This window comes from Trichechus manatus, unplaced genomic scaffold (genome assembly GCF_000243295.1).
Source record: "Trichechus manatus latirostris isolate Lorelei unplaced genomic scaffold, TriManLat1.0 scaffold00109, whole genome shotgun sequence".
NCBI classification, from domain to species: domain Eukaryota; kingdom Metazoa; phylum Chordata; class Mammalia; order Sirenia; family Trichechidae; genus Trichechus; species Trichechus manatus.
In genome coordinates this window covers 339,050-351,206 of record NW_004444045.1, presented here as the reverse complement: position 1 = coordinate 351,206, position 12,157 = coordinate 339,050, and the positions used below count along the sequence as shown (strand labels likewise).

Here is a 12,157-nt window from a genome sequence, read left to right as displayed (position 1 = left end):
TACCATGATCAGAATTGTAGAGATTCAACCCATGTGACCAGCCTGTGGCCAGTACATCTATGAAGAAGATCCATAAATGGCAGCTGCTCTTGGCTCCCCGCTGCCATGTTGTCACAAAACGCTGCAAGGTATTAATTTAGAACAGCGGGTCTCTCGAACAGCATGAGATCCCAAGCTTTTATTTCTTGTTCATATTGTGCCACTTGGCTGGCAGGTAACTGATGGGTTCTGTGTGCAATGTAGATGACAAAGAACCATTTTGATGTCTTTACTTTCACTGGAAGTGACTAATGCAATCAGATTATGTGGTAGATATTTCATTAGATGGTTTTCTTAAACTCTTACATGGCCTCATGTTTAACAACCTGGTTATGTTTATTTGGGGAGTAACATACCTGCTCTCCTCTGTAGATGACATACTCAGCATAAGCCAGTCCGTTCACACTCGGTCGACCAATAACTGAATGATGTCCTGGAGGGGCATGAGCCATTTTCATCGTGCTGAATTGCAGGAAGGATTTTCCAAGGGTCACTCTACAGAAAAGCATTTGTCTAAAGAAAAATGGGAAGCAATGCTTTAAAGGAACCTTTAAATCTCAGAATAATTATTGATTAAAAAAAAAAAAAACTAACACAGGGCAAACTAATTTAAATTTCATTTCCAAATTTATGAGTGAGAATGGGATTTGATACATTAATTTACTATTAACATGTAGTAGGATCAACAGTTACACTTAAAGAGTTTAAAATAGTTTTGGTGTGGTTTAGGAATTAATACTGAGAGAATATCTGGCAGTAAATTTTGCCTAGTGGAAAAAGGGAAATATCAGAGAAAATAGTTCTTATATGGACGGGTAGCTGGAAAGTAAAGAAAAAAAACAGATGGAAGCAGCACCTGAGATTAAGACAAGTTTATTCATCATAAGGAAAAAATAAAAACTGGAATGAGATTAAATAGCCAGAAAAGTAGATCATAAACAAAATTACTTAGCTCAAAATGATACTACTTGGGTGAAACATGAATTGGGACAAATGTTAAATTCTATAGAGGAGAAAAAAGATAGATTGGGAAGAACGTAAAAAGTATTACAAAGACCAGGGGTTGGCAAACTATGGCCTATGGGCCAAATCCAGCCCACCATCTGCTTTTGTAAATATACTTTATTGGAACACAGCCACACATTCATTTACGTATTATGTACGGTTGCTTTTAAGCTAAAAAGCAGAGCTGAGTTGTGTGACAGGGAAAAGCCTAAAGTATTTACTATCTGGTCCTTTACAGAAAAAGTTTGCCAAACCCCTGAAGTAAAAAATAAACATATTCTAACTAATCAGTAAGATTGATTGGTCATGCTGTTAAATGTTAATAGTTATTATTTAATCAAATAGTTTGTGTTTAGTAATGGAGTGAGATCTCTGTGTTAATGACTAATCAGAGATATTATTTTGAGTCAATAAAAAATTGTACTGGGCTCAGTATATACACCTATTTGGAATGGCTTTTTTTTAAGCTTGATGCTATTTTGATGACTTTTAGGATGCAGGCTTGGTATCAACTGCCTTCCCTAGCAGCAACCAGAGGGAAGAGGTTTGATGCGCATTAGAGGAAAGGCTTTTTGAGTACTACAGGGTCACTGGGCTCTGTCACTGAGCAGGCCGGGCCCACTGCCATAGCTACTCTCAAGTCTATCACATCACACAAAGCTTGTCCTGACAGGCTCTTGCTTCCTGCCTTCTGCTGCCTTTCCCAGGGCTTCTCTGTTGCTGTGGAGGCAGGAGAAGGCACAGGACCTGTCCGGTCAGCCCACGAGGCTGCAGACGGCAGGTGCAGAGTACTGCCTACTCACTGGCTGGCCTTGTGCATTGTGGTACAGGCTGCAGGGTCATTAGTCCGAAAACGTGGGGGTATGGACAGACTGTGGGGAAAATAATAACCAGCATAAGATAGGAGCCAGCAGATAGATTAATCTGTCTTCTCTCACTGATGTACTGTTTAGAAAGCAGTTCATACAACCTCTCTAAAAACACCTCACGGACAAAGCAATCAACTGCACTTGTTACAAAGCTGGGGCCAGCCTCTGAATCAGCCGCACTGTATTTACTCTGCCTCCTTCAGCACCTCACTTGTTTTTGTGGCCTCATTCCTGCTTCCTTGGGATTGCAATTGCCAAGCTTCCTTGGGATTGCAATTGCCAAGCTTTGGCTTCAGTCTCTGTTTTCTAGGAAACTCTGGGGAAGACATAAATTTGTGTGTCCAATTTTAAAGAGTGACTGTCAGTGTTCATTTAGATTCACTTTATTCCTTATTTAGGTTCACTTTGTCTCCGTTAGCAGTTAGGTTTGAAGCAACAAAAATAAACTTCGGCATGCTACACGTCCTTGGGAATTTTTGTAACCACTGACGTGTAAATGGAAAGAAGTTTCCTTCTGGAAATGTGGCATCCATCTTAGAACTGCTGATGGCTACAATTTTTTTTTATAACATAACTGAGAGAGGTAAGTTTTAAGGTCAACACGTATAATGAATTTCAAGGCTATATGGGCCTCTTTACGGTTTTAACTGAATCACAAAATAACTTACGACTCTGACTGCAAAAATAATGCATCTGATTAATTTAAAGAGAAACGTAAAATAAATCCCAATCCTTGTAAAGTACAGTTATTTCCTATTTTTTCCCCACTGGCAGGGAAGAGAACAGTAGTTTTTTCACTGACGTCAGAGACAGCAAATCCTATTTAAAAAGCTGATATTCATTTGTTTGCTATTAATTCCGAAGTCTGATATTGAAGTTGGACTTTTCAAATACTCAAGGCTAATTATATATCCTGCCTTAAGACAAACATCAGTAACAACAAAACAGAAGTAAATTAAAGATTCTATTTGTTTATAAAGTTCTGTGCTTTAGTTAAAATTTGAATAGAACTAAAGGTTCTCTGCTCTACAGAAAAAATTCTCAAGCTTTTCTTGTTCGGATTCTGAAGAAAGGAGAGAGAAGTCCAGGGAGAAGGCCAAGAGGGAGTGATTTTCTCTGTAACTTATGACTGGTTGACATATATCTGGGTTTTGACGGCTCTGCTATCATTGCTCCTGTTGGGGTAGAGTCTGATCAGAGATACGGCCCCCGTTTTTATTAGGAAGTAAGACTGAAGACAACCCATGAGCCCTGTAGATCCAGAGAAACTAATTTGGTTCATGACCTAAAGATGGTAACCATCACACTAAAGGCAATATGCTCACCTGTGACATATATAACATGACCTATCTTTGTGCGTGGGGCAGCCTGTTCCTCCTCCAATTCCGTAAACATACTGGTTGCTTTTAGAGGAGTTTTCAGCAAAATAAATCCCAGCTCCAAACATTCCTCCAATGTATGCATGTCGCTCATCAAACCCTTTATGAATAATGGCATTGATGAAAGGCGAACCTAAAAATATAGAAACATTAGATTTTGGACATTTCTAGAATCTCAATTAGTTGTATACTATTTGCACTTGGCAGTTTATGAAAAGTTGATTTTGTAAGATGGTCTATTATACATAAATTATTGTAAAGTATCAGCAATCCACAGTGTTTGCCAAGTAACGATGCCATATGGATTCTGAAGATGGCATGAGATTTTAGATAGCAAGATACAATGTGACTTTGAAAATGTAGATTATTTTATACCCAATCTTACTTTAAGCAAGCATAGATAATCTGACAAACTAAAACAAATATACTAAACTAACAATCAAAGTATTTCACTATCTAGATGGCTCTACCTGCAATTTAAGTTCTGAGACAATGTCAGATCAATTATTCTTACTGTACATGTCTTGGAAAGCCTGTACTAACACGTAACGCCTTACAAAGAGGCGGTTGTTGTTGGCTGTCATCAGGTTGACTCTGACTTATGGTGACCCCATGCGTGCAGAGCAGAACTGCTCCACAGCTTCGGAAGCCGATCACCACGCCTGTCTGCCAAGGTGCCTATGGGTTGGTTCTAACTACCAAACTTGGCTAGTAGTTGAGTACTTAACCATCTGCACTACCCAGAGACTCCCAGAAAGCAGTTACCAACGTGTAATTATCTGAGCGGTAAAAAAAACAATCCAAACAAGCCATTTTAACACAACCTTAATACAGTCAGTAACATAGGTTTTTTACTTTATTGAAATTTGCAAAAGCCCAGAGAAATGTCTAGAATTACTGCCATGATACTCACCATGGAACAGCATGCGCTCGTTGTGATGGTTATGATTCTCCTCGGACACCTCCTTCTGTCTGTGACAGAATCGCTCCCTCAACTTCTTGTTGACAACTTTTTGAATCTTAAAGGATGAGGCAGAAAGAAGCCAATTATCAGCGAAATGTATGCTCATTAGCAGTTTATGATTTAAAAATGAAAGAAGAGTGTTTCCTATAGGATGGTTTACTTTTCATTTTTCATTTGCTTAAGTTTATTTTCTAATTTATTAACTTAAAAACCATAAGGCTGTCATGTCAATGTAATTCAGTTAATACCCTCCCTTTAGTGACATAATTTTCAGTCATAGTTTTTGTTTTCTGTAGCAGACCTGGCTGAACATCAAAATCGCCTCAGCAGTTAAAAGGGGGAAAAAAAATGTTATTTCTAGGTTCCTCCCCAGACTTATTGAATGTTAGGAGGTGGGACCTATAAATCTGTATTTTTAAAAAAAGCTCCCAAGGTAATTCTGATGTGTACTGGTACAATTTTCACAGGTCTATTAGTGGAAAGGGTTAAATCAGTTCTTACAGATTTTATTCATCTTTAGGATACTCCTTTGAAAAAAGGATATACCATTCATCTAGCCCATATTATAAATTAAGAAACTAAGGTTAAAATATATATTCACTATAATACCATCGCTGACTCAGTTAGATTGAAAATCAAGGCCTTTAATGCTAGTTGCAAATGATAATTAAAATTACTGTCTGCTATGGTCTGAATTTGGGGATGAGCTGAGATCATATCCATAACTCCATCACCAATACAAGCTGATGGCAGCCTTCTATTTGTAGCGTTAGTGTTTGTAAGGTGTCTGTATTCTGAAAGAAGTATGATACTTGAAGGGTAGAGTGACACCTAACTACAGGGCAACGGGTGCTTTTATCTTTGACAGTTTGACATATAATTAAAAAAAAAAATCACTGGCTAGATTTGATTGCAATTGTCAGGCAAGGCTTATAATCAAATTTTCACCCTGAATTTTTTGAACTTACTCGAATAACATTGTATCTGTTGAAGATGCCTCCAGCATTACCACCATCTCTGTGTTCTCGAATTGTACTTTGCATCTACAGAACAAAATAAAATAACTAACCTTATGAAAATACTCCAGTATTACTCTAAAGACCTCCCTTCTGTTGTTTTCAACATTTCAATTCTAATATATTCTTTCACTGATTAGTCTAAGACTAGTAACACAATCGGTGTTTACTATAAATTGATCCACAAGTTTAGTGGATAAGTAAGTATTTCTGGTGAAATAGTCACAGAAATAAAAAACTTTATGTATTTTGTGTTTATTTTTTAATAAAAGTTTTGGATGATTTTTTTCTGTAAACACAATGGGGAAATGTATATACAGGCAGTCTCTGGGTTACGAATGAGATCCATTGCTAAGTCTGTCTTTAAGTTGAATTTGTAGGTAAGCTGGAACAGGTACGTGTGGTTTTTATTTAATGCCAGTTAGTCAAATGTTCGTCTTACACTACTGAGTATATATTTTACCTTTCTGTGCATATAAAAGAGGGCCCTGGTGGCGTAGCGGTTAAGAGCTTGTCTGCTAACCTAAAGGTCAGCAGTTCGAATCCACCAGCTGCTCCTTGGAAACCCTATGGGGCAGTTCTACTCTGTCCTATAGGATTGCTATGAGTGAAAATTGACTGGCCAGCAACAGGTTTGGGTTTTTTTATGCATATAAAACACTTAAGAAACACTCCCAAACCGAGCGATGTTCTCATGAGCGTCACAAAGCAGCGCATGAGTTCATTATTAGGAACCATTGTATGTAATTCATTATGGCAGTCCATTCTTAAGTATAACTTGTCCGTAAACTGGACGTTCATAACCTGGGGCCTGCCTGTATAAGATATGACATTAAATCATCTGCATTACTATTTCATATTACTGAGAATGAGAAGTGACACTGTGATTAGATCAATCTGAAACTCCTCCATTCAATTAACACATTAGACAAATGCTAAAAATAAATGCAAAGAATTAAAAAAAAAATCTGTATTTTTGTTCCTAGGTGAAATATTCCATATCATCTCAATAATCTTTAATTTGAGATCTTGAAGTGTAACCACACTGCCCCGGGGAAGGTGAATATAATGTACAACTAGGCACAATAACTTTCTCCTGATGATTACTCATTCTTCCTTCACTCCCCCAATTATGACCAATTATTATGGAAGAGAAAAATATTTTAGACCTAAGGTTCTCATAGAATTGATTCAGAGTTAATTCTCTATCTCTGTGTTCCATTTTGAAGTTATTCACCACATTTTTGACATCATCAGAATTTACAACTAGGAGAATAATTCGGCAGTAAGACACTAGAAGACATGATGCTTTCTGACAAACCAACAAGTATGAGCTGAAATACCACCTGAGGTAACGGCCTGGAGTCCCGAATGTGATCTCCTAGCAGGAGAATAACATGTAACAACTAACAAGCAAAAAACAAACACAAACGTAGGCCTACCTTTCTCTGCTCGGGTATGTGCATCATTGCAGAATTAGGCAGCTTATTTATTAGGATAATGGAGTTAGGCACTTTGTTTATTATGGGTAAGAAGTAAAGCCAAAGCCATCAGTAGAGAGGGAATTTATATGGCATCTGTCTACCAGGAGGTTCATACAAATAGCCTTACCATGGTGCTTTAAAATGACTGTGACTGGAGAAATAAAATGTGATTCAGAGGCAGATTTCATAAGCATAGATGAAAATAACTTTGTATAAAAACAAAGATTAGAAGATATTTGCTATCTATAAGACTCTCACCCCATATCATTCTTAGCTGATACTCTAACAATATAAAACAATAGTTATAATAGGGTCCTCCACTTGTGTGGGTTTCAAGAAAGTCTCCAAAATAGACAGATCTGCCCCAACCATTTGAAACTCTAGGCTTAAGATGAAAAAGCAATGTGGCATAGTTCTAATCCGAAGTCATATTTTAATTTTGGCAATATTCCACCACAATGGCTAAGGGAGACAGAATAACAGATAGACAAGTGACCACAGGACTAGCTTACCTCTCCTGGAAAATAGGTTAACTACAGATTTCAGGAAAAGAGCATTTAAAAATCTGGAAGTACTTTACCTCCTCTTCTACTGACTGATATTCCTTATCTTCTGGAGCAAGATCCAGTAAAATTGTTCCCTGATTAACACAGTGAAAAGTCAAGTAAGGATTGGTGCCTGTGGGAGAGAAAAATGAACACATCAAACAATGGCCATTATTCAGGCTCTATCTTAGGGAAAACTTCCTGGTACACAGTTGGAGCAAGCCTAAATGCTCTGTAGTATGAACCTAATCGGTACATAAGGTTATAGTAAATAAATACATGTGAAGACAAGAGAAGAAATGGACATGTGTTGGGGGGATCAACTGGATCCCTTCTTGCAGAGTTCCTTGTACAGCAGAGCTCAAGAAGTATTTGTTGAACTGAACTCAGTCATGAACATATATGAAGTTGGGTCTGATACAAAAGAGAAACGGACACTGAAATTACAAATGTAATCGGGAGTCAGATACAAGAATTGTCCTCTAAAAACTGTTGGATAGCTTAAGACGTTCACTTATAATAGGCTTCAGAATATATTGTTCTTATTAATTTCAGAGATGGACACAGCTAAGTGAGTAAGACTCAGGCTCAAAGCCTCCCAACTTTTAGCTTCCCGCCCTTTTGCAACCTGCTAGCGGGGTAGGCTGACGGGCCAATCCAAGTTGTTTCCTTTCTCTTCCTCTGCTTGCCTACAGTGAAAGCACTTCCAGCGAAGAGTGAAACGATCACCATGGAGGCACACAAAGGAGAAAGCTAAGAGGCTTGTCAGAGCAAAGTACACTGGAAAAAATGGGGCTGACAGCTGTGAGGGAGGCAGAAAGGTTCGAGATGAGGGAAGAGAAAGGTCAGATTATGAAAAACCACGTTATCAACTCCTGGTTGTATCCTCAAAGCAACAGGAGTCTATGGAAGGTTTTTAAGCAGCGAGGTGATATGATCATATACGCATTTTAAAAAGCGTCCTCTGGCTACAGTGTCGAGAAGACACTGGCGAGAGGCAAAGGTGAAGGCTGGCGATGAGGTGGAAGACGGCTGTGACAGTCCAGGAGAGAGGTGATGGGGGTTTAGATTAGGGTGAGAGCCATGAGGAAGGACAGAGGTACGGAGATTCCAGGGAAATTCTGGATGTAAAGCATGGGGGAGAGGGAAGAAGGACACTCAGATTTCTGGGCTGAGCAACTGGGTGGCAAGTGATGCCCGTGAAGGGCACAGGCTCTGGGGTCAGACTGCCTGAGTTGAGATGCCAGCCCCAATCTTTAGCTTGCACCGCTAATTTCCCAACTATGTATTTTTTCTGAATTGCTTACCTTGTTGCCCACCTAAAAGTCTTTCTACTCCTTTGATTAATTTGTGGCGGTGTCCATAGGCATTGATGCCGATTTCTTTCAACTCTTCATGACCCATATCAGCCAACACATCTAGTGTGATCTGAAAAATGAAATAAAATTAGTTGCTAAATCTTTCATAGCTCCACAAAGGACAAAAGCTCCCCCATTTGTCTACAATGCTAGGATTCCATTCAAATTAAGAATCTTATTCCCTTTATAAGCATGAACTTACAATCTTCTTAAAGTTGACTTGATAATCTCATCAGCTTTTTGCTCATTTGACATAGTCATTATTTTGCTTTTAGTAATGAAGAACTCAAGGAGAAACAATAGTATGTAAATACAAAATGATCACTGCTATATTTCCCATTTCCTTTTGATTATTTAATTCTACCACCTTCTGCTTCCCTCAAGCGGTAAGAAGGAACAATCAGTAGCTTAAAAATGGGAAATACCAGGGCTCAGCACCCAGCAGGTAGCAGAGATGAATGGTCGGGAAAGGGAGAGGTGTTTTAACACCATTAAGCAGAACGTGGTAAAGGGAGTAAGGGGTTTTGGGCAAGTAGATTTCAGAAAAAGGAAGAACTTCTCAGTGCTAAGCATTATTCAAGCATGGAACAGGCTGCCTTACAAAGTAGTGAGATTTATATCACTACAAGTATTTAGTTAGATTACAGAACACTTTATAGAGGAGTTATATAAACAATTCCAAAGAAGAAAAGAGAGTAGGTGGTTTTTGAACTCTTATAAATCTCGGATTTTACAATCCCTGTTGCCTAACATATGTTCTATTTTTGTACAAAACAGTGGTTTTTAATTCTTAGTTAGTCATCCCTGAGGATGACATGATTAGTTGGCTACCACCATAACTTATGACTCGGAATCTACTCGAAGGCGGCGGGTTTGGTTGTTTTTTTTTCTTTTCCCCATGGACTAAAAGTGACTGTGACTCTACTGCCACCCAGTGGCAGTGTTCCGAACATGGAGACCTGAACGTGCAAATTTTCTGGCACAGAAGAAGCTGGCCAGAACAAGATTTGCCATTGATTTCTTTTTCCTTGGGAAACTCAATCTCTTTCCAACTCAAACTAGGATATTTTTATCTATATAATTTTCTCTACCTCTGTACTTGCACATAACATTTTTAAAACTGACAAATTCGGAGCCCTGATTTTTACTGTCATTATGAAATATCATACAATGAGTCTGATCTCTGTGCAACAGGAATCCATCACTTATTCTTTGGAAATAATTTACGATATTGCTTCTAAGTGTCCATTTAAGAAATAATTGCTCCATTGCACAAAATGAGCAATTCATATCCGATCACCCAAAGAAGTTTTTAGCAGAGCTTTTAAAAAGCAACAGTTCTGAAATACACATCTTTGAGACAGAAACGTTCACAAAATAATAGGAACCTTTACATATTTAGCTAAAAATAATTTAAATGTCATTTGGAAGCTATGTACAGGGTATACTACATTATTGCTGTCCTATTTTTTTTCTTCTAAATATTCTAAGCTTCAGTACAGATAAGATTAATTTAAGAACAGGATTTCACATCTATGTTGTATTAACTCAACTAATCTTCAAGCTTTTCTGAACTGATGGTACATATAGTGTATCAGAAGTCCGTATATAGAGGAAGCAGAAACCAGGCTGGCAAAACACAGGATTCTCTACAATATTCTAGAGAAGTAACAGACTGAGACTTTTGTTCATTATATAGTGCCCACCATAAAATAAGTGCAAAAAATAAAACAAAACAAAAAACAACTGAACCAAACCAAGGTAAAACCCCACATAGATTGTTACCAAGTCATTTAGTTTAGAAAGCAAGGGTTAGAGTAGGTCTCACACCTGTTGTGGAAAGCAGCCTCTAAGATGGCTCCCAATGACCCCCACCCTCCTGGTATTCATGTCTATGTAATCCCCTTGCCCTTGAGTGTTGGCTAGACTTACTGACTCCAGAAGTGATGGGATATGACTTCTTACATCAGACGATAAAAAAAAAGATTGTGGCTTCCATCTTCCATGCTCATTCCCTCTTAAACTGCTCACTCCGAAGGAAGCCAGTTGCCATGCGTGGCAAGCAGACTCAGTGATACCCACCTCTTGATATTTATGCACTTGTGTAATCTCTTCCCTTTGAGCGTGGGCTGGCCCAGCAACTTGCTTCTCATCAAGAGAATACAGCAAAGGTGATGGGATACTGATGAGTAAATTACTCTATCTCCCTTGCTGGCTTTGATAAAGCAAGTTGCCATGCTGGAGAGGCCCAAATGGCAAGAACTAAGGCCTTTAGTCCAACAGGCCACAAACTGAATCCTGACAGCAACTGTGTGAGTTTAGAAGCAGATCCTTCCTCAACTGAGTCTTCAGATGGGACACCAGCCCTGGCTGACACCTTGAATGTAGCCTTGTGAGAGACCCTGAAGCGGAGGAAACAACTAAGCTGTGCCCAGACTCCTGAACCACAAAACTGTATGTAAGATGATAAAATGTGTGTTGCTTTAAGTGCTACATTTGTGGTAAACTGTTACACAGCAATAGATAACTAATACACGTCATACATGCCAACAACGTGAATGAGCTTGGACTCAGTGACTGGGAATTTTAACTCGATCTGGACATTTGCAGGAATTACTATATTTTATAGGTAAGAGAAGTGATAGGCTAAATGTCTTACCCAAAGTTATACAGCTAGTAATAGGGAGAAAATAATTAGAATTGTCTACTTTTAGTCCAGTGCTATTTCTACTCAACCCTTTTTACCATTATAAGCATTAAAGATGAACTAAAATATACAACATAAAGAAATTCATTAACGTAGAAAAAAAATACGGAAAAGTCAGAATAAAATCTTAACAATACAATCAATGAAAAAGACCCAGGGTTTTTAATTAACTCCAGATAGACTATACACCCACAAAGAAGCCAGAAGGGGACAAACAGGTCAAGTAAAGAATTTAAATGCTATGCCATATAAAGAATGATTGAAGAAAGTAGGTATATTTATTCCAAAATAGGGAAGTTTTGTAGGGATGCGTGGGTGGTTGAAAGGGTAAATCCATAATAAGCTGAATAGGTCTTAAAATATATGAAGGGCTATATTATGTTACAGTGCTGAATGTTGGCCTCCAAAAAGATATGTCCACATCCTAATCCCCATAACCTGTGAAGGTTATCTTCCTTGGAAAAATGGTCTTTGCAGATGGAATTAAGTTGAGGATCTTGAGATGAGGAGATCATCCTGGATTACCTGGGTGGGCCTTAAGTCCAATGCAAATGTCTTTCCTTACCAGAGACCCAGAGGGAAGTCGGGCACGGAAACGTCAGGCACAGAAGAGAAGGCCATATGAAGATGCAATCAGAAATTAAAGTGACGTGGCCACAGCTAAGGAAGGTGCAACCACCAGAAGGTAGAAGAGACATAGACAGAGCAGCACGCCCTACACGAGGGCCTCTCTAGCGAGTGGCCCTGTCAACACCTTGATTTAATAAGACTTCTGGCCTCCAGAACTGCGA

General features: G+C 38.6%; 1 protein-coding gene across 2 annotated transcripts in view; it reads right to left on the bottom strand.

Annotated features, from left to right (window-relative positions):
- The window catches only part of TNKS (tankyrase), a 187,519-nt gene that overhangs the window by 17,616 nt on the left and 157,746 nt on the right, over window positions 1-12,157 (bottom strand). Inside the window, exons 21-26 of one of the 2 annotated variants that reach the window (XM_004383374.3) lie at window positions 8,609-8,729; window positions 7,337-7,434; window positions 5,225-5,299; window positions 4,206-4,311; window positions 3,239-3,425; window positions 396-552 (exon numbers count right to left, since the gene is read on the bottom strand). In XM_004383374.3, the coding sequence (XP_004383431.1) occupies window positions 396-552; window positions 3,239-3,425; window positions 4,206-4,311; window positions 5,225-5,299; window positions 7,337-7,434; window positions 8,609-8,729 (744 nt within the window). Of the gene's footprint in view, window positions 1-395; window positions 553-3,238; window positions 3,426-4,205; window positions 4,312-5,224; window positions 5,300-7,336; window positions 7,435-8,608; window positions 8,730-12,157 lie in introns of those variants that run through there. The other variant, XR_002825161.1, reaches the window with a different exon arrangement.